Source organism: Siniperca chuatsi, linkage group LG9 (genome assembly GCF_020085105.1).
Source record: "Siniperca chuatsi isolate FFG_IHB_CAS linkage group LG9, ASM2008510v1, whole genome shotgun sequence".
Lineage (NCBI taxonomy): Eukaryota > Metazoa > Chordata > Actinopteri > Centrarchiformes > Sinipercidae > Siniperca > Siniperca chuatsi.
In genome coordinates this window covers 12,163,849-12,186,990 of record NC_058050.1, presented here as the reverse complement: position 1 = coordinate 12,186,990, position 23,142 = coordinate 12,163,849, and the positions used below count along the sequence as shown (strand labels likewise).

At 41.6% G+C, this 23,142-nt stretch overlaps 2 protein-coding genes across 6 annotated transcripts; both read right to left on the bottom strand.

Annotated features, from left to right (window-relative positions):
- Window positions 1-465: 465 nt before the first annotated feature.
- cacng6b (calcium channel, voltage-dependent, gamma subunit 6b) lies at window positions 466-12,216 on the bottom strand. Of its 2 annotated transcripts, none has more exons than XM_044209122.1 (5): window positions 12,105-12,216; window positions 7,311-8,068; window positions 4,631-4,705; window positions 2,655-2,792; window positions 466-2,493 (listed from the first exon to the last, which is right to left on the bottom strand). In XM_044209122.1, the coding sequence occupies exons 2-5, from the start codon at window positions 7,672-7,674 to the stop codon at window positions 2,273-2,275; spliced, it is 798 nt and encodes a 265-aa protein (XP_044065057.1). In that variant the 5' UTR covers window positions 7,675-8,068; window positions 12,105-12,216; the 3' UTR covers window positions 466-2,272. The 2 variants fall into 2 exon arrangements, with proteins under 2 accessions (XP_044065057.1, XP_044065056.1); XM_044209121.1 differs by lacking the exon at window positions 12,105-12,216 and adding an exon at window positions 10,342-10,445.
- Window positions 12,217-13,877: 1,661 nt separating this feature from the next.
- On the bottom strand, window positions 13,878-22,861 carry u2af2a (U2 small nuclear RNA auxiliary factor 2a). Of its 4 annotated transcripts, none has more exons than XM_044209014.1 (12): window positions 22,272-22,860; window positions 21,155-21,296; window positions 19,302-19,337; window positions 18,869-18,972; window positions 18,492-18,643; window positions 18,245-18,361; window positions 17,979-18,135; window positions 17,779-17,858; window positions 17,361-17,483; window positions 17,093-17,179; window positions 16,149-16,397; window positions 13,878-16,020 (listed from the first exon to the last, which is right to left on the bottom strand). In XM_044209014.1, exons 1-12 carry the CDS (start codon window positions 22,318-22,320, stop codon window positions 15,886-15,888), a joined length of 1,431 nt encoding a protein of 476 aa, XP_044064949.1. In that variant the 5' UTR covers window positions 22,321-22,860; the 3' UTR covers window positions 13,878-15,885. The 4 variants fall into 4 exon arrangements, with proteins under 4 accessions (XP_044064949.1, XP_044064950.1, XP_044064951.1 ...); XM_044209015.1 differs by having other exon boundaries at window positions 17,997-18,135; window positions 22,272-22,859; XM_044209016.1 differs by lacking the exon at window positions 19,302-19,337 and having other exon boundaries at window positions 22,272-22,861.
- Between the last annotated feature and the right edge of the window lie 281 nt (window positions 22,862-23,142).

The window sequence follows — 23,142 nt, the reverse complement described above, 5'->3', positions numbered from 1 at the left end:
GTGTGTGTGTGCGCGTGCAGGTGACTGTCTGGATGCCACTCACTCCCCAGCAGGCCGGTGTTAGAGTAGATATTGGGACATCTCTGATCTGTTTGGTCAGTTGTCTGAGTGTGCAGGAAAGAGGGTGTTGGAGGTGGGGTGAAGGCGTAGTGACCGCCGGACTCCCCTGGAGACAGCCGGCAAAGTGACGCACTGAGGTCAGGGGTGGAGTAGGAGAGGAAAGGGCACAGAGGTATGAGGATAGGCTGGGGGGTACATAGTTGAAATTCAAGGATAAGGTTTCCCAACCTCTGCAGTGAAATGCATTACGATGAGCTCTGGCCTAATTATAGAGGAGTGGATTTGGGGGGAGGGGGATGTTTGGCAGAGAGGTTAGGAGTCACACTGTGAAGGGGTGAAAATGGGTAAATGTCAAGTTTGAGAGCAGACAGGGTGTCATGTCAGCGAACAAAAGGGAGGCAATTATTTTATGTCAAATCCCTTTAATGATAAGTAAAACTGCCGCCACATACTGTACATATATATGAGTAGAAATGAGCACAGCATATGTTTTGTAAAATAGCATTTCCTGGTAGAGAGATAAGGTGAGCATCCTATGACAAAAATAAAGTGTATTTACGGCATAGATATTGCAAATAAAGTGACTGGAGACAACACTACAAACAGTGACCATTCACAAAATATAAACACATTCATTCAGTTTATGTACAAAGTTGAGCTTATAAAGTGAGTCCATACAATTCTCTGATATACAAAATGGTATTTTAATCGCTTCTCACAGTTGATTTCATTCAACATACATTCATCTGGTATACCTGAAGCAGCATTCACCCAATAGTTGTAAAACGTAAGTAATAAATAATGACAACTAAAGCCTGTTGTTTATCAAGTATTAAGTGTTAAAAAGCTTCATAGGCTAGAATATTAAGGATACTCATTGACTCAATCAGGCAACATGTTGTAGATATGAAAAGTAACTTCTTTGAAAGTAATCAGGACCTCCTCCTCTGATGGTGATACATTCTGATGCTGATAGGAATTTTAAACTATGGAAGCCCATTTCCGCCTGAAAGAAATAGATGAAAAGTTAAGCGTGATAAAAAAAAAATACTCATGGTAAGTCATAATTATGAGATGGTACGTCAAACTTTCTGACTTGGTATTTTGACTTTGTAAGTCAAAATTTTGACTTACAATCTCATAATTTTGTATTATGTCTAACTTTGAGACTGTCCTCCCAAGAATTACAGGAGCATCAGTCATTTCAGCAAGTGCCCCAAAATGACATATGCCGACATTCAAGTGACAAAGCCCTCAAGCAGCGGTAGTAATTATGACAGGAGCAAAGAAGGAAGTCAGTTGACGATAGTCCATGTAGGGAGGAGGTCAACAAAACATGGGACACGAGAGACAGCTGTTCTTTTTCCATTTCCAACCGACAGTCAATGTTGTTGTTTTTTAAGCATGACCATGATCGTTCCCTAACCTTAAACACGTGTTTATTATTGACAATATAGGTCCCCTAACCTTAATGAAGCAGCCATTTTAATCCAAACCATGATCTTTCCCCAACCCCAGCCAAGTTGTTTTAATGCCTAAGCCTAACCAAACTTTAACCATAGCGTTGTAACATCATAAAACAGATTTAACAGTGATTTGTAACGGTTTTGAAAGACACAGACAAATTATGTTGTCCTGCCGATAGGGGCGTCAGGTCAGAAAACAGTGTTGTTCTAGAGGGCATGGACAAGCAACAACATTTAGTTTTTAATTTGGGGGAATTGTTGCTAACTTTTCATTTTTTAAATTTTCTTGGCAGAAACTGGCTTCCATATTAAACAGACTACCCTTTTAAAATAAGTTTTAAAATAGAAACGAGTCTGAGCATTTGAAAAGTTTTTATTCACTCTCCTTATGCTAGCAGAAAGACTAGATTTATGTGTGGCTGTACAGCTATAGGCAGGCTAACAAGCCTATTTGTGACACTTGTTTAAGTAAGCACAACACAGAGCTAAAAATTAAACAGTCAGCAGTAGCCCCGTTGCTCCTATTTTCTACTAAAGAACACTAAAAAAAATTTGCAAAAACAAATTCTGGAGGCCTTACTGTGTTGCTGACTTCTCCTCATACATTTGATTAAGACCTAGTATGACTTCTTGGACACATTAAATGCCAAGAGCAAGCAAAGTCACAGCCCTCTGGAAAAGGACTTTTCCACTTGCTCTCAAACAAGACATCAAGAATACTGTATGCATATTTTAGCATTCAAGTGCTAGGTGGCGCTATTCTTGTGTGGCAAGCATTTCTGCCAGGGGCTGAAAGGAAGGGAGAGGATGATAAAGAGGAAACCTCCAATAATGAGAATAGCTCCTGCTGAGCCCACGCAAGCCACAGACCAGGACAGCTCATGGTGTAAAGGTACAGAGTGGTCACTGGACAGCAAAGCTAGCACAGACTGGTGGAATATCAGGACAGAGATAAGGACCAGTACACCTGCACAGAGGGAGAGAAGAATTGGTGGGATGAGAGACATTTAAATAAAATCACATTAGAAGACAACTTAATAAAAATGTCTACTAACAACTGCTCATAAATACCAAATAATATTGCCATACTTGAATATAAATAGGTAGCATAGCATAGTGAGGTCTCACCTGATAGGATGAAACAGAAGGAGGCCGGCTTGAGAAAGAAGGGCACTCCTTTGCTGAGGGACATGGCGATACAGATGGAGCCCATTACCATCATGGTCAGGCTCAAAAGGGCCAAGATAGCTGCTGCTAGATTCAGATCTGTGAAGGAGAAAGAATAAATTAAAAGAGAAAAGGGAATAGAGTATAAAAGTGTATTAGAGAATTTGTGAAAATAAGTGTAGTTAAAGTTGAAATCCATTACTCTATGCAGTGGGAAATCTACAGGAAAGATGACAGAGGAAGTGTGAAATGTTGTGTGGAAACTGGTCGTTTACTAGAATCAGACATTGCTCCACCTCACAAAGTTTGATTCTACTGGGCTTATAGTTGATTTTACTTGATCACTGAAATGTGGAATACAAACATGGTGTGAATTGTGCCACTTCCCACACTGGCTCTGTTTAAAACAGATTTTATTGGCACTGTAAACCTGAACAGGTGCAACCCAAAAAGCTGATCAACATTTCACAACAGCCAGTGCCAGTTTTGTGTTTTTTGACACTCCACCACACATATTATTATTATTTTATTTATTAAAACACAACAGAGCTTTAGGAATGGGTTTTGTTATTTGGAGGGAGAAGAAGCCAAAAAGGAGGTGAGATAAATAACAATGAAAGCAACATAAAAAGACTATCAGCAGTTTTGTCTTTGCCCAGCTACACTTTACAGAATTAATCTTGATTGAGTTTTCCTATCCATGGCGGCCATTGGTGTAAGTGTGTGCCCATAAGACTTTAAAATTAACCTGCAGAAACTTAAAACTTGCTTGACATGAATCAATCATCACAGTGCACACTTTATGGTTTGTCAAAGTTTTGTTATTTTGTAAATGCAGTTGGCACCACAGAGTATTTTGAAGAGTCATTCTTGTCGGTGCCTGGTGAAATTTGAGCTGGCTGCCAAACAGCAACCACTTTTAGGGAAACAAGACTGAAGAGTCTAAAGTCATGCTCTGTGAGGCTGTACACACACACATTAACATGCTCACAATGACAAAGCTAACATGATAATGTTTAGCAGGTATAATGTTTACCATGTTAATCATCTTAGTTTAGCATGTTAGCATTAGCACTAAACACAAAGTACAGATGGGAATGTCATTAATTTTGCACATATTTGGTCATAAACCAAAGTATTGAACACAACACACAAAATTTTGACCTGATGATGGCGCTATTCATTCTAAGGGGAACATGAATTTTATGACAAACAATTGAAAAGTTAAGAGATATTTCACTCAAAACCACAAATGTCAACCTCATGGTGGCGCTACAGAAAAAGTCAGGGGATCATCCTAAAATCATTAGGATACATCATGTAGGAAGGATGCATATCTGTACAAAATTTCAAGGCAATCCATCCAATAGTTGTTGAGATATTCAAGTTTGGACCAAACTGGTTGACCAACCAACAGACTGACATTGCAAGCGTGGCTAAAAACTGCATCCCATTATCCATACGATTACAAGTTTGCTTAGTATATGTCTTCCCGTTTTAATATGCAAACAACACACTTCTGATTGCAATTCGCTCTCACAGCTTTAAATGTTTCTTTGCTTCTAAAAGCTTCTTTGAATGCATCAAGGACATTTTCAAAACAGTCCCTGCTCAAAACTTTTGACCAAAAGATGAAGTTGACTTTATGCTCACTGTGATGTAAGTATCAAGTCTCAGCCAGCTGATCTTCAAACTGCGCTTAAAACCAGCGGCTGGACAGTAAGGTAAACACATTAATCAGTCTGATAGCTTATGATTTGCTTTGGAAATGGGTGGCAGCAGAAGTTAATGGGCTGAAACATGCAAAAAAAAAAAAACACCAGCATGGTCCTCTGAGCACGCCCAGTGAACATCTTTATTGATAGTAGCTGCAATGTAACTGTTAGTGTGCATCTGTATGCATAACAGAAATTGCAGGGGGAAGTATAATGCCTCACTCTTGTTAGTTGTCTTCTTGAATACGACTGCATTCTCCCCAGAGGTGAAGAATTTGAAGTAGGTGCAGTTGGATTCTGTGGGTAAAGGAAAAAGATCAGATCAGACACACGTACATACACACACACACACACACACACACACACACCCTCCTATGGATGGCTGCTGGTCTTCTGTTATGTGCCTCCTATGCATCCATGCACCCTGTCCTTCCATGCATCATTCCTATTTATATCCAAATGTCGAGCATTAGTTGGAATACCCAGAGACACACACCGCTCCACACACACACACACTGCCCAGCACCACACATATGGTGCCGCCAGAGAGGGTGAGAGACAGCAAAACACTGAGGGTGGATGGCAGCGGGGAGAAAGAGAGGTAGACAGGGAGAAGGGGCAGACGGAGGATAGAAATGGATAGGCGTGGCTGCAGAAGAAGAAGAAGAAGAAGTAAGGGGAAGAGGATATGTGGGGTGAGCGAATGATGAAGGAGGGATGCAGGAAAAATGGGTAGAGGCTCAAAGAATGAGATAGCAGGGAGAAGGAGGAGTGAGTTGGGGGCAGATGGAGGGGTGGTGAGTGAAGGGGACGAGAGAGGGGAGCCACAGATGGAGAAGGAGGTGAGGGGAGCAGGAGATGTCAAGAGGGGGAGGAAACACAGAGGGGCTGGTTAATACTGCATTAGACATATACTCTCCCTCAGTCCCTGACTGTCCCTCATCCTCATTTCCCCCTCTCTATATTTAGACAAAAACTGTGAAGTAGTCAGATTCCACTTGGCTTCACAAGCGCATAGTGATGACTTTCACCCACTGAATATTATGTGGTCCAAGATGACCACATGCTTGCACACACACACAATCACACATTTCTTTCACACACAAATATGTTTATGCCTGAGCACATTTGCAAACATTTTTTTACTGAAGCAGACACACCATTTATCAGCCTACTGATTTTTTTAACACATTATGCTATCACAGTCAACTGGTTTTTGCTCTCGCTACCCCTGCTGAGGCTATAATTATTGAGCTGTCATGTTCCCTCTCCAGCAGGCAGCGGAGATGGATAGCTGGTCTTGAGATGACAGGCGCGGCATCAGCGGGCCGCACTTTGCTCGGGACGGGAGCCAGAGGCATGTAAACAGGGATGTGAAACAGAGAAGCAGAGATGGCAAAAACAGTTGTTTTTCCTCCAAACATGACAAGCCCACGGCCATCTGCGACAGGCGGCGTGGGCCAACAGTGCTAGGACGTGTGAGAAAGATTGTCAGAAGCATACTGGCTGCTCTCACACACCAACAGACCATCTCGGAGGCACAGATACATATCTGCTAGCTAGAAGCAGCCACAGATGCAGGACATGTTGAAGGGTTAGATGAATTAGTCCTTTACGACTGGATAGAAAAACAATATCATGACACATCATTCAAGGTGATGTATGTGAATAGTATTGTATGTTCATATGGGATCCACGTGTAGCTCTGCTGGATGAAGAGATTTTTCGGTTTCTTCAGAGCTCTGCTGTTTCTCGGCAAATTTCCTTGAGATAGGCAGTGATTCCAGGAGCAGCTCCTCCTAAAGCCTGCCTTGCCTAGCTCTATCTCACTTCCTCCAATACCTGCCTCTCTCCATCTCTGGACTCGCTTTTCAGACAGAAATAGGTCATTGTGCAGATAATCAACGCGCTCTGGAGAACCTAACCGTGGTCAAGTTGAATAAAGTGCTTTTAGAAAGGAGCTGTCACAACTCTAAACATGACTGTTCCTCAATACAATAAACCTGTGATCAGCCCCTTACCACCTGTCTGTACTGTGCGTACAATGATGATTAGGTAGCCAGTCAAGGGAAAAACTTGAAATGAATGCTTCATTACACTGACACTGTTGTGAATCACAAAGATTATATTGTATAATGCTACATGCACCTGCATGCTGCTTTGTGTTGTTACAATAGTGTAAGAATTGAAAACAGCTTTACTGTCCTGCTCGTGCTCTGTTTCCAAGCTTCATATTTCTTTAATGATTAAATATGCACATTATCTGTAGGATGACCTAAATACATATGTATGCAGGCAGCTTCACATACACAACTATCCTCTCTCTATACCTTTGCAAGGTTACAGTGGAGATATATATATACACACACACACACACACACAGGGAAAAATTACTTTAGATGTTTATCAAAACTTAAGATTGCTTGTGGGATGGAATTTATTTTTATTAAACTGAAGTGTTCCTCAGTCCCTTATGGGCTCTGATAACAGACCTACAGATTTAGGCATATTCCCAGAGGGCATACATCATGTTAGTTATTCCTGCTCCCTCTGTTTTCACATCAGTGGTGATGGAAAAGAAGAATTGTAGCGATCAAGTATGCACATTTTTTCCCCTCAATGATGTCAACAACTTGCAACCTCTCGGAAAAATTCTTTGACCCTTTTCTATTAATTCACTTTCATACCGAGGCACATACTGTAGCGTGGAGACAGCCTCGAGGTAGACTTGCATGGCCGGGCAATTCAGTTTGCAGAGAAGCAGACGTGAGCAGACAGTCAGAGAAACAAAACAGACACATGCCCTCCAGAAACTTCACCTGCTCACCTCCTAGACAGCACAGAGAACAGACAGACAGATGAACACAAACTCACACAGACACACGCCAGCCAGAGGTCTCACCTCCAGGTAGTTCTGCGGGGCCACAGCTTGTCCTCTCTGGGTCTATGTCAGCCACCAATAGGGTGCGGATGCAGCCCTTCCACAGGCCATAATGGGCCATCTGGCAGGTCTGGTTACCGCTTAAATTCTTTGGTTGGGCCAGCTCCACCCAAAACTCTGTCCCCATGCCCAACACCGTCAGGGTCACGCCAATGATAGACACAAAGAACGCCAGCTTGATCTTCCCCTCCTGGCTGTCACTCATCTTGTGGGTCCTCCTCTGTCCCCTTCCACCTTTAATTCCACCCAAACCCCCGCCTTGTCCAGCCCCTGCCACCCCGATGCGACCCTCCTCATCCTGCTGTACAAAGAAGTTGGACCACATACTGATCTCAACTGGCCAGGCCCGAGGATGACCAGGGGAAAGAACAGGGCACTTAGGTTAAAGAGGAGCAAATAATAGATGAAAAGATTGAAGGAAGGTTTAGTGGGAAGACGATGGGGAGATGTTAAGGGAGAAGAAGGTGCAGGTATGTTTTAAAAATAGTATGTTAAAATACGAGGAGACAACTATCAGTTATCCTGTGATGGATGGGTAAATTGAGCAAAAGCAGCCAGAATGAACAAAGGATCAAGTAAAAATAAGTGGGCTGAACAATGAAATTAGACAAGGAGATATGAATAGAGCCACACTGAAGAAGGGGACGGATGAAGTAAGTAAATGATAAAACGGGAGGAGGCAAGGACCAGGAGAGCCAGTGTCTGTTTTCCGTCCAGTCCTGTGAATTAGAGAGATGAAACAGAAAGATGAAAGAGCAGCCAGCATATGCTTCACAAGAGCAAAATCCTTTCATCGCCAGCGTAATATTTGATTTCCAACAGCTTTATCAGCATCTACAGTTATCCCTCCCTAAAAGCCATATGACATGCTCTCAGCCAACAATAGATAAACCATATGGCATTTCCCTGAAAGGCAGATTTTGTTTCAGATGAAGAAACAATTGGGCTGGATGTGCTAGTGGAGTTCGGTTGGTGTGGGGTCAAGGTGAGAGATAACGCCACAGCGCCAGAGCGGACCACCCAGCTTTTTTCTCCAGAGGAATTGACAACAGAGTTCTTCCCCGAGCAGGTACACTATCTCTGGCTTAGACACAGATCCCCTTTGATCTGAGGGGATAACGGGTTGCCACAAATACCTCCCATCCTGCATTACGTGTACCAGCAAACACTTGGAATCTGCAGCCATGACTGTCTTTCTGAGCGTGCATTTGAGTGTGTGTGTGTTTCAGTGTGTGGCATATGCACTGTAGGTGGGTCCAGACTCGTAGAGTTGTTTCTGTTATTCCAAACTGTGAGCGAGGGGCCTTTGGAGCTGTTTAAACAACGTGAGTGGCAGGGCACAACGGTGACGCCGCTCTGAGCAGGGTGCATGAGAGGTGATAATTCATGCCTCTGACAGAGAGGGGGCTGCAGTAATTAACTATGCTATGCAGTTCAACAGGTCACATAGTGGAGGCAAGAGGCCTGGCCAGTTAGGAAGGCAGCACCAGCAGTTGGTGGATCACTTAATTCAGAGCTTTGCGCTGACAGCATCAGAGGTTTTATATAGGCAAAGCACCACATGAACCCACTATGTGCAAGTCTTTTGTGTACAGTATTTTGCAGTATATAAATATAAAGAGCAGTATGCAGTATGTACATTTAAATTAAGAGTTTTGCAGTATATAAATTCCGAGTAATGTTATCAAAATGGCCAATAGTAATACATTTACGTATAAACAGTCAGAACAAAGCTATGGTCACTCTCAGCAGGGGTATGGTTTAAATAATTTAGAGCTGAAACGATTAGTTGGTTAATGGGACAAAAAATTAATCTGCAACTATTTTGATACTCGACTATTCATTTAAGTAATTTATCAATCAAAAACTCCAACCATCCTCTGGTTCCAGCTTCTCCAATGTGATGATTTTTGTTGCTTTTCTCTGTTTTATATTGTAAACTGAAAACCTTTGGATTTTTGCTCTGCTGGTCTGACAAAACAAGACATTTGAAGACGTCACCTTTTACTTTAGGAACTTGTGAGCAGCATCTTTCACTTTTTTTGTGACATTTTATAGATTAAATGATTGATTGATTGAAATGAGAAAATAATCTGCAGACTAATCAATAATGAAAATAATTGTTAGTTGCAGCCCTAAAGTCATTATCACGATACTTGTAAGGATCATTTCTGCTATAGATTTTATAGATGTCAGTTGAGAAAATCTGAAAGAGTAAACTCCATTTGCTGAGGAAGATCATGAAAGCTCCAGAACAGCTACACAACGGACCTTGTGGTGAGATTGTTTTGACAACTAATTGAGTCAATTGAGTCACATTTCAATTACAACCTGCTTAGAGACATTAATTTGGACAACAGAAATTTGGAGAACAATAACATTATATCATCGTGCTATTATTCTGCCATATTACATCGATAAACGATAATATCAATTTATCGCTAACTTACAGCAAGCACTGTAAAGGTATATAACGTTCTAAAATTAAGAGCTAATAAAGGCAAATCAATGCATGTCTCTAATGAACCGAAGGTTTGGAATACCCAGGCATTAGAATACTCCTCCAACATTAACTGTAATAAAGAACATCAAGACTGCTGCTGCTGACAGCCATGTTAGTAGTCACAGAATTACAAACCTTGATCACATTACATCCATATTAACCACAGGATGATCGGAGGGGTCAGAGCATGCCAGGCTACTCTACTGGAGGGACAACACAGACAAATGCTCACTTTTTTGCTAAAAGATGATCCTAAGCAGTGCTTACATGCATGTTTTTGTGGACAATGCAACAAAAACTATGGTGCAATGAAGTTCTATAGCAGCTGAGCAGCTCATAAGCTTGTACACACGGGTGCACTTTATGTTGTGGAAATGAGGAATTCTCTACCATTTCACCAAAGACAGCCACGGCCACCTGTGTGACACACGGGCATAAGAAAGCAACAACCAGCTAATTCACTTGAGTGAAAAGAAGAATAAGTCTGACCTGTTTGGTGTGTGTTGTTCAGTTCAGGAGTAAGAGACGCTTGAAACTTAATAGAGGGGCAGAGTGGTGATGGGTGAGTTAGTGAAAGAGAGAGAGAGGGAAGGGGTGGGAGGGAGGTGCATAAGGGCTATGGAAAGTGAGTGTAACGAGGGAGGGGGCTGCAGCCTGGTTGGTTAACACTGTTGATGATTAAATGTGTGTGTGTTTGCGCTGCTGTTTGCACCCATGACTGCACCTGTAACTCGCGCTCAGTCTCAACAGCACCCTGTTCATACTCCACGCATGTTTGAAATCTTAAATCAATGAGCAAATGTGCTGCAGGGTGGTCCGCTCACATGACGACAGCCCTGATTAAAAGCATGTCTGCGTCTGTGACGGCCTTGCTGTTTGTGTGTGTGTCTATTTTAGACAGCCACCTGTTAATGACATTAAGTAAGGGTGAAGGAGGAGCCTGTGTTTATATGAGAAGGGCCAGGATAGCGTTTTACAGCAACACAATATACTGTGGGGAAAGTGAAAATCTGACACAGAGAGTGAAAGTGAAACGGAGAGGCGGAAAGAGCAGCAGAGAGGGACACATATGGAGATGGAAACATTAAGCGCAAGAAAGGACAGTAGGGTGGGAAAGGGAGATGAAAGAGGGATAAAAAGGTAAAAGAACACTAATGTCTGAGGTAGATGCAGATGTGGACTACACTGGTTGAAAATGAAGCGGTATAGAGAAGAAAATGAGAGCGTGCAGCCCCATTTCATTCCTCACTGAACACGGTCCAGAGAGATTTCAGAGATTCAGCCTGGTCTTATGGAAAGCTTTTCTCGTGGCTCAGCCCTGCTTGGCTCCTCCACAGTTTAGGTTACATACGTGGCACAGCGAGAGAGAGAGGCCAACCCCAGCGGCCAGCCACGCTCAGGGAGGGCAGGGGGGAGAGGGGGGAGAGGGGGGAGACAAACTGAGAGTGAGTCGGGGACAGAGAGACAGAACAGGAGAGTATTGGAGAAAAGGGACGAAACAGGCTGTAGGCTGTGACAGGAAAATAAACACCTACGATGTCCAAAACAGTCAAACCCTGTTCCTTTTTAGGAGAGATCGTTGTGACGCCACTGTGCAGCTTGCAGCAGGACTTTCTCAGAGAGAAAGAAAGATGTTGGGCACATGACAGCCATGATAAACTGATTAGTCTGGAGAGCACAGCTATCTGTGTTAATGCACATATGTGTGTCTATTCTTTAAAATGACTTTGCTTCTAATTATGCAGCCTATCTCGGCTCCTCCATCATATGAGATTGATAGAAAGTGTCCACAGACAGTGTGAGGCCATCAATAATCTACAGTATGCTGATGTGAATAATCGTGTCTCCACATCACTCATATGGCCCTGTCAGCAGGGCTAATTCATGCTTGAACACACTGAAGTGCACACATGTATGCAGCCATGCGCACACTGACCACACTTGTGCACATTACAGCTGCATCCATTTCTTACTTTGACGTTGCAAAGTAATGTTTGCTGAGAACATTTGCCCCATTAAAGTGTGTCAAAGTTCTGCATTGCTGTCCAAAAACTATTAACAAAATACATCAATGAGCCACACTGAACAACATGGGCACTGTAGTTTATTTTCAGTTGATCCCACATGCACGATTCTTGTGCCGTAAATCCGCAGCTGAAAATAGTCCCCGATAAATACACTATTTACTCCTATTTAAGTGATGTTTGCTAAAAACTACAATGCCCAGCTGTTTTAGTAAATTATTTACTTACTGTATGTGTCTGCAAATTTCATCATCTGACTGCTGCTCGTCTTTGCAAGGGCAGTTTGTCTGTGTTTGACAGATTTCATGACTTTTGAGACTGTTCCCTTAAACGTATTAATACATTTCTAATAGGTCTTTTTTTCACAGCAGAAATTTTGACTTTTCATAGTAGGAAAAGCACAGGTGTTACTAATAACATTAACGATGGCTCTGTTCTATTCAAGTGTCCCAGTGAGTGTGACAGTGAGCCAGCATTCACAATACCAGGACCCTGAAACTGATGCAGCTAAATGGAATTCAGCCATTATTCATTTTAATATCTACACCTGTGCTTTTCATATTGTGACATGTCAAAATGTCTAACGTGAAAAAGGCCTATTCGCATTCATCCTGATATCTCTCTGTACCAGTGTTCCTGGTCCAAAGTCCTTTTCCATGGGATGTTTACATTCTTTTAACTCCCATGTGCTGAATGCAAACTGGCATACATACACAGAGTACTGCATCCATCCAACTCCAGTGTTGCACTCTCTCGCTGCTGTAGTGTTCTATCTTTCTGAATGAGGATCAATGGGGAGGCACTGCCCAGAATGACAATGACCATCACCAGAGTTTTACATTCACCACTAGAGGGAGATAATGTATTTACAATCTTCACTGCAGCATCAGGCCGGTGGAGGGCTGCTAATAACATTTAATAGGTCTCATGTTAGGCAGCCTGAATGTCCTGATGTATAAGAGAGGCAGGGTCAGTCTGACATGTTTCCTCTCGTGGATACGGCTTCAGCAGCTGAGGGAGAGCTGCTGTTTTATCTGTGCCCTCTGGGAAGAACAGGGTAGAGTGTTGCATCAGTGGCCCTGCTGCTGGGTTTTGTGCAGTGGGGTGCAGCGATGCAGATGGAGATGGGCAGTATAGAGCTGACACAGGACATTATTTCATGTCAGAGATTTGTTGCTTTCCTGTGACTGTTTTACAGGAACTCCCTGTTGAAGAAGTCCCAGGTGGACACAGTTTATGGCACTTATTGCTGCTGGCCAAAACCGTGAACTCATGTGAACTGACTTATGAAGGGAAATACCAGATAAAACAAATTGACTTCATTTCTGTGTGGATTTTGACACAGCAAGCATACAGTATATGCTGCTCCAACTCAAGAAAGAGCCAGATTCTATTCCTAAGAAATTCATAATTATATAAATTTGCTTTCGGGGGGGAGATAAACATGAGTTTGAATTTAATTTATTTGCACAGGTTAAAATCCAACAAATGACATACAAATGAAAAATAATGTGCAGGGAGAGGAAAAGGAAGTTATTGATTAGCTCAAATGAAATAGAACAAAAACCCAAATACACACAGCTAAACATATGCATGAGTGACATGAGAAATAAAATACAAAACAGAGATTGTCTCTCTTAAATGTTTTGTTCAACTAAGGAAAACCAAATGAGAAAAGGAGTTCCATAATATAGGATATGTTGCAGTTTGAGTTATATATAGATGTCATATTACATAAAAACACTGATGGGAGTATTTTTTGTGACTGAAATAGCTCCATCATTCAGACATTACCATTAACCACAGGGTTTGATAAAGTATGCCATCAACTGAATGAGACTGACCGGACATGGCTCCAGTTTACTCCATCTTCATAAGTAATGAATGTAAGTAGTGAATGTTACACCTTGCTGGTTGAATAAAACCGTGCTGCAGTGGGGTGGGTGGTTGGATGAATGGATGTGGGCGTGCATAAGAAAGGAAGCATGAAGAAGAACGACATCATGTAAATTCAGTTTTTAATCAACATTTGAAAACAAATTGGGACAAATGAAACTGTTTTTGCTTTTATAAACTAGACGTGGTTTTTAGGTTTTAAATCATTTAAGAAATCACATTTTTTCCAGAGAGAAAAAAAAAGAAATTAAATGACACAGTGACACTGAGAAAGCAGGGTTTCAAAAAGTAAGGAGTAACATCTCATAAGTGTTATCACTGACACAATCTCTCTTCAGTGCTGTTTTAAGCAACCCAAGGTATCAAATGAAAGCAGTCTCACGCCTGTACAGTGTGAACATGTGGTCCTCAGAGAAAGGGCAGAAGATGAGGGAGATGAGAGAAAAGCAGATTTTGTCTAAGTACATACGGACAGTTTCTTTTTAGTGAACCCCCCCCAACAGCTGAACAGTAACATAATATCATAAAAGCTTAAAATGTGAAATGATTTTATTTGTTGAAATTTAGTGTATGGTGTATGACAGTAATTCTTTGTCTGCAGGCTAATTTATTCATTAATCTCTGGAGAGCCCATCTCTCTGAAACAAGCCATTGCAGTTTTAATTCTTTAGTGTGGACAAGACATCACTATCAATTTATCTAGTTCTCTTTTTTTTAAACAAATGAGGCTGGAAGTTGACGGAACAGAGAGAAGTACTGTGGTTTTGGTTTCACTCTGCAGTACAACATGAGTCGTGGAGTATTAGTCATGTATTTATTTGGTCTTGTCAAAGAGGTGAGACGTAACACACCTTACACCCCAAATCTGCTGGGAAACAAGGAAAAATGAAAACTGGTAATGCAAGGCTAAAGAACAAGATAGTGACATCTATGAACATACAGACATCATTGATAGTGTGGCAAGCCAAATTTATTCTCCTAGCGAATTGACATGTAATAACATTAAGGCTTTTTGGTAAGGAAGAGATAAATTCCCTATTAAATGCCAATCTGTTTTCCTCTCCCCATCTTCCTTTTGTTTATTTATTTCCTCTTGAATTAAATCAGGACTGAAACAGCTGAGACAAAACAATCTCACCTGTTAAAAGCTCTGCACAAAGGATGGGCGTGAAAAAAAGTTACAGAAAATAGAAAAGAAAAAAACCTCAAACTAGCATAATTGAAAACGTTCTTTTCTGCTGTTCATGTTATTCTGCGGCCTGAATACAAAGTGATATTACAGCTCAAATCAGTGAAGCTACACACAGTATTGTAACAATTACAGTTAACATTCAGATAGAGTCCAATTAGACAACAGATTCTCTAACAATCGTCCTGAGGGGGGCAGTAGTCAGATGAAAATGAAGGAACATGAAGAAATGATCGAGTCCAAAGAGAAAAAACAAAAAACAAAAATGAGGACTCTCCTCTCGCCTTTCTAATGATGGTGGTAAACCTGAAGTGGATGTTACAGCTACTTTATATCTACATTAAATGGTCAAACAAAAATGCCCTCATCTTCCTCTCCATCTCCCCCACATCTCCCTTTCACAAACACTCCTGTTTTCTCCATCACTCTTCTCAGTCACAATAGTCCAGTTAGTTCCCTACTGCAACACCTTCCTAATGTACTTAAAACAGGCTACCTCCATTTAAATACAAACCTTAAAGTGTGGTACCCCCCTCCCACCCAAAATGACATCCCGGTCTCACAAAGTATAAAAATTGTTGACCCCACCCCTGGACCTATTATTACACACATTTCTCAAAAATCTTTGACCCCCCTACCCGCCCAGCTACACCCTCACCACCAAACCTTGCCCCCTCTCTTATGCACTGAATATAAACCCTCCAGCTTTTTCTCCCTTTCCAATTCAAAATACCTGTTTTAACTGCTGGACATTTCACGTAGATCTCAAAATGGTAAATTGGATATCACCAAAGCCATTTGTCAAACGATTAATACTCTCTGATCTACCAAAATCAATCAGGGGGCTGATTTGGAAATGGGCAGTACACGTTCCCACCCTCCCTCCCCACCTCCCCCCCACCCGCTCTTCTCTTCATGCCTCCTCTACCAGAAGTCCCGGCGGTGATAAGCGTCTGGATCGCAGTATTTGGTTACCACCACCCTGTTGGCAAACTTCCTTCCTGTCAGCCCCTGCATGGCCTTCTGGGAGTCAAAAACTGACATGAACTCCACAAAGATCTACAGAAGAGTGAAAAATAACCATTACAATGATGACTGAGGGCATATATCATAACACCACCTTTCATGACATCTAACACAAGACAAATCAAATTTTGGGTGACTGATTCAGATATAACAGTTCCTACCTTGCCAGTCCCGGGCACCTCCAGGCCGTCCACAGGTCGAGGTATCTCAATGCTCTTAACTTGGCCGTACTTGCTGCACTCGTCCCTGACGTCCTCCACAATCTCCTCATATTCATCATCATCCAGCAGCTCCTCAGGGGCCACCATATTCATCAGACACAGCACCTCAGTGGGCAGGCCACCCATCTGAGTCACTGAGCTGTTCAGACCTGGCACCTGCAGCGTCACTGGGGTCTGGTTTATACTTGTCTGGAAGGACAGACAGAAAGGTTAGATCAGGGTTAATGGCATATTTTACACAGCTCCAAGTATTATGACTAGCTGCGAGACATCTACAATGTCATTCAATGTAGGCCTTATTGGGCAAAACAGTGGTGAAAAAGAAGATCATACTTATCATTTTTATATAATGAAGTAGACAGGGCCATCCCTACTGCTGCCACTTAGAAACCCCTTAAAGTAACATTTTCTTCTTCTAGATTAGTTATGGTTTTATTTACCACTAAAAATGAGAAAATGTATTTAGGTTTTTTTTTGGTCATTTGTGGATGAACCATTTAAAACTCACTTTTTCAAAACGGCTTTTAATAACTGATTTTATATCCAGCTGTAATTTGTTGGCTATAATTTATTTATTTATTCAGTGAATTTCATTGCAGTGCTCTGCATGCTGCTCATCCCATGGAACGAGGCAACACACTGGAACAGTTTCATAGTAGTCAATAGCTGATGCGTATGCAGAATATTTTCTTGGACTATTTTACAAGCATAAGTTTACAGAACAGGAAAAGTTTTACATGTGCACTTGCTTGTGCCTGCGAGTGTAGCAGATAAATTGCTACTGTAGATTTAATCAGATGTTGCGGATTCCATTTTAGCAACTCTAAAAGAGCATCCAGCCTCCCACCACCCTGCTGTCATCTGTCCAGCCTTTGGACACTTACCAGGGTGGCGTTCTTGGATCCCACACTCGCTCTCTGCACGAGGAGTTTCTTGTCTCCCAGCTGCATGCCGTTCAGCCCAGCAATAGCCTGTAACGATAGAGGTTTTAAATTATACTTTCAAAAACCCGTAAAACTGTGAAAATTTAAAATGAGTTTTTAAAAAGAGTATTTGGACAGTGTCTATTTAAATGGTCCGATCATTACAAAAAGGGAATAATAAATGTCATAATTGTCCTCTAAACATCTTTTTTTCTGTTGCATTGGTTACCTGGTCATTAAGGTTGACATCAACATATTCACAAAAGGCATATCCTTTAGATAAGCCTGTGGCGCTGTCCTTCACCAGGTTGAAGGCCTTCAGGGGCCCAAATGACGTCAACAGCTCCTTCACCTGAAACACACAAGACAAAAGAGTCACTGAAAGTTCAGTGATTCCCACTGACTCCAGACATTCTCATCATGTGAAGAACACAGCTCTAAGTTATTGCCATTGATGACTGAGCTAAATCATTGCAAGCATAAAAAATAATATATACAATAATCTAAAATAATCTACTAATACTAATTGCTATGGTTAGGGTAGTTAATGCTGTTGAATGGAATACAAGTGTGTTGCGCAGTACAAGTTTGGTACATTAGCTGTAGCCAAGTTTGGAGGCAAAGCTGTTTCATGCAGAAATACTGACCTGGTCATCATTCAGGTAGTTGGGCAAGCCACCAATAAAGAGCTTGTGAGCCGAGTCAGGCACCACTGTGGACACCACACCTACAACAGACACAAGATAACAGTAACAAACATAAACAGAAAAGCACAGGGAGCAAGGCTCCTGTAGATGCATTATTGATGACTTATGAATTATGCCACAAGTACTTAAGAGTTAAAAACCATTAATTGTCTGTGTACCAGGCACATAGACACTGGGGTTCTCGCTCATGCCAGGCAGAGGCTGGTAATCGTGGGGACGACGAATCTTGAGACTTTGGCCTTGAAAGATGATGCCATCAAAGGCCATGGCCTGTGTCGTTTCATCCACTGAACGGAACTACACAAACAAAATTACACTTTATCAAATTCAAAACTGCTCTTCAAACATGGCTTACTAGACACACCCAGGAAGAATAAATTATATGTTTTTGAGGGTATTATCTCACCTCAAGGAAGGCAAAATTCTTATCCTGGTTAATCTGTACTGCAAGGACAGGGTTTCCAGGGGCCTGAGTAAGACCACCCAAACGCATCTGGGCATTGAAGAAGTCCATCATGGACTCCTACACAGAAGAGAGGGGGGGTAATTGAGGAACCAAATTACTTTAAGGTGAAATGACACATGTCACATTAAATCATCTAACAGGTTTTATAATGCTGGACTCAAAAGCCAAATGCTGTCCTGTTCCTCACCTCTGTGATACCAAAGGGGATGTTGCCCACGTAGAGCCGGCGGGCCTGCCTGGTCATCTGGCTTCCCACTACAGGTACAGGAGTGGGAGTAACAGCCAGGCCATCTGGAGTCATGGTTGGCAGGAGGGCTGTGGCTGGGATCTGGCCTGCAGCTGAAGAGCAAAGCCAAAGACAGGAACCATTCAACAATGTAATTATACATTGTTTTTACTCTAACCATACCGTAGTTTGATGTGAATATTACTGATGTGCTGCAGTAAGGTACGGTTGCACTAACTTCTGTAGTACAACATGTAGGTAACAACAAAACTAATTTTCAACTCTGAAACTAGGAAGCCTATTAAAAATGAATCAAAAAAGAAAACTGAGATGGTTACCTTGCATGGCTTTGTACTGCATGGGCGTGATGTGTTCGAAACCAGGTGGAGGGACATCCCAGTACTTCTTCACCTTCTTCTTCTTCTCACGGTGTGGAGAACGGCTGTTGGAGAATAGAAGACAGGTGAAATAAAAGTAGAACAATCAATATGTAACAGATATCTCTCATTAACTCAGCAGTAAACTACTAGATCCGATGATGGGTCATTCTTCAAAAATATACAATAAAACTTTTGGGGGGATTGCATCAATCAAAACTTTGTAAAGTTGTACACATGATGGTAAAGGAAATAGAAACAGAGAGGGGGGACAGAAAACCCCATCCAGGCAGACATTTACACAATGAGGCAATAGTACATAGAATCAGAGGCAGGTCATTAAATTGCAGTTGTTGCAATAACAAACCGGCTTTGTGTTAGTTTGCTGTATTACCTTCCAGCATTGTCCTGGGGGAAGCTGGTTGGTGAGCTGAAATGACATTGGAAGGGTTTCACATTTCTCTCAAATCAACCATGACATTAACCAACATTTCCACTTCACAAAATTAGAACCTAAATCTCTATGACCCTCACCAAATACAAAAAGCTATCAGGAGCCTAGGCAATCTGTGTATTTCTAAAAAGCGCAAAATCCTTACAAGTTCAGATGACAAACCAAGATTCAGTGACCATCACAGCTGACATGCAATACCATGTGTGAACAACTAATGATGCAATGAAAGCAGAAAGGATGTCCTCAAAAACACAGCAGCTGCAAAGGGGAGGGGTCAGATTTTACATCTTCTGACCAAGTGCTCACACTGAGTGACCACCAGTAACTTATTTTAAATTAGCACTGAAAGACAAGGAGCAACATTCACAGCCAACAAGAAGTAGAGAGGTGACAAGCTTTACAAAAGTTAAAAATCAGCCTTAATACAAACGTAATCCATAGATTTGACTATCAATATCAGATTTACTTAAAAGCATATTTTTCTAAAGAGAACATCCTTAACACTTCTAATCATGTCCAAAAAGACATACAGGTGTTATGGGCCCAAAAGCGAGCATGTTTCCCTGCCAACAGACATACTTGTCACCCTTGTAGGTGGCTATCACTGGTGTTGGCAGTGTTCTGGGAAGAACTTTCCCCTGTATGAACAATTTCCCACAAACACAGGCCTGAAGAGATTCTATTAAACAGTGCCGTAAAGGCTCATTATGAGACAATCACACATATGCTGCATGGGTCAAAGACATCTGACGTTATGCCACACAAGAGTGAATATGCAAGGAATCTAAAATGACAATGCAATTATTCTCGTGTTCTATTAATACCAGTCTGTGAGATTTTTGATTCTAGGATGGATCTGAAATTATTCATGAAACCATTTACAACTCACTGTTAAATTATCAAGAATATAAAAGAGGTTGCAGCAGTTGATGCTTTGTCTATTCCAAACTTTGTCCCATACGCTTGAGGCTAAATTACTACAATGACATTAGCACCTGTGACAGGGGGCTTAGGGACAGAGAACAAAAAAATAACATCATCCAAAATAGACTGTCAATTTGTTAGTGGAATAATATTTCTTGAGCTTAAGTGCAGTCAGTTTTCATTAGCTTAATTCATAGAGCCCAACTAGCTCATCTTAGGTCAGTCCTAACAATCACTGTGATCTATGGCTACGCTTTACAGTCACACTTCCTGCAGATACCTGTCAAGCTTTGTGAATTTGCACTGTTGCCCAGAATGGCATCTGCCAATGTTACTGAGACAAGGTCAACCCCCAAAATTTTAAATGGAGGATGGGAGCGGGCTTGGAAGGATGGGGCTTACGTTTTGTTTTTAAGTTAATGCTAATGTATTTTCAATGTTATTTTCTGCGTGCATTTGCTTGAGTTTGGAATTTACAGCCACCCACAACACAGTTGGCGACTGATTAAAAGCCAAGACCAAGTCGAGGGCGTAGAGAAGACATGCTGGTGTGGCATGTATGTGGACACATTCATGATGCTGAACTCGAAAAAGTGTGTGCATGCTTGTGTACATCTGTGTGACCCACATTTGCTCTGAGGCATATGCTGAACTAACTGTGAAACAGCCTTGGAAAAAAAAAATGCTTCTTTAAGGTAATATAGTCAAAACCATTCTTAGCGGTGGCATATGCTTGACTGAAAAACTTCATTTTTACCCAGTGGCAATTACATGAAGTGCAAGGCCAGTATGGAGTGATATATGATGATGTAACACATTAGTTTTCACAGCGTATTGGTCCAGGTGTGGTTGTATAAAAAAGTACTAACCTGCGTCTGTGTCTGCGCTCCTTACTGTCCCCTCGGCGGTCCCTGCTGCGTCTATCCCTGTCTCTGCTCCTCCTTTTCCTCTCTCTGCTACGGCTGCGGGAGGAGGACCGGCGGTGGTGGCGGTTCTCTTTGTCCCTTTCAGCTGCAGGAATAGAGTATTTATTAACTTACAGAACAGTATATAAAATACACAGCTAGTCAGTGGAACAATGAAAACATGGCAATTCATAGATACTGATAATTGTCAAGGGAAAAATACTCACAGCTTACATCTCAAGACAAGACTCTGGTAAAATAACTGACCTTAGATGGAAATTAAACAAGCAATGAGCAACACCACTGAGTATGAATCTGTCCAATACACCTTAGTTCACATGGTAATACTAAATCTGGTATATGGTAGCAACTTTATAACCAGACCACAGCTTTTATGGTAGCGGTATGTTAAGTAATTACCAATAAATCCAATGTATCCATTCTGTTTAAAATAGAAAACTAGACAAGAAGATGTGTGTAGCACACATTGTAGCACTTTTGGTGTAAAGTGATACAATGTGACCACTATCCCGGTCTACTTCCTAGGACCAGTGTGTTGAGTGTAAATGTAAATCTAGGTTAAAGGGAGCTTAATGTGGGATAAAGGTAGTGGCTATGGTGTAACCGGCTAGGTGTTACAAAGCTGGAGACAATAATAGGTAAATAGCACTGGAAATGTTCACTGAACGCAACAGCTGCAAAGAATAAATGCTAGCTGACCCAGTCATTCAGTCAGGTGGTACAGGCAGGAAGACTACCATGATATAGACTGGCCCTGCCTTACAGAAACAATGCTAGTTAGCTTTATACAGTTAAACCAGCTAAATTACCGACATTAGGACACTACAGAAGCCTAACATTATTTGGCATTAGCCATAATCCGTCCGAGAGAATTGTCTGACGAGCACCATTAACTTACAAAGACACCGCATCTTAAATGGTTCAAGACTGTGGGTTAACAATTTAGCTTACGGTGTTCCAGTAAATAGACATATCCATGGTTGGCTAAAATGATGGCGGCAATTCCAATCGAAAGCACCACTAACATTTTCAATTGCTGATGTGCAACTGGTTAATTTACCTTGTTTGTTTTCAGAGAGCTGTCTTTCGAATTCGTCGAAGTCCGACATCTCTGAGTTGAAGGCTACTACGCTTTCAGCGACTGCGTTGTTCAGTTGGCGGTGGCTAGCTTAAGCTAGCAAAAAAGTGAACACTTAAAAAAAACAAACGCCTCGCTGATGTAGCTCAATTAAGTTTGCTTCAACTAGCAGTCTACTTAACAACAGAACTACCAAAATTTGTTACCCAGCACACACATTAGCGGTGTGGTATGTATTTACAACGTAACAGACAAAATCATTGAGAAAGAAAACGTGTTCGCATGGGTTAGCCTGCCAATGTTAGCTAACTAGCTTGTAGCAAAGTCCAGAAGAATGGGCCTGCTGCTCCAACCACTGGTGTGGAAGCTCGTTAGCTAGCTAGAACGAAAGCCAAATGAATGAGACTCTTTTCAAAGCCAAATGCAAATCCCACGGGGTCACTGGCCCATAAGGCGCAGTTGTTTGACTTTATACGTCAAATGTACACGATTTCAAATGTTTTAAGCCAAGTGAAAACAATAAAGATTTCGGTATGCCCGCTTTTTTGCTCCGTCTCCCAGGTACCCCGTAACACCGGAAGTTGACGAATGACAGGTTTCCGGTAAGTGGGGGGGGGGGAAAAAAAGACGCTTCAAAGTCACACAGAAGAAGAGTGAAGTTTCAAATTTTGCCCATTCCTTATTCTTCTCCCAACTAAGTCAAGTCTCGTCTACTAAAGATGCGTTGTCAAGTGGGATCAACGTTTTATTTTGCAGGTAACCAATTTCATGTCACGACAGGCAAGTTTCAAACCCTTAACAAATCGTTTTTATGTAAAAAAAAAAAAAAAAAAAAAAAAAGGGGGGGCGTTTT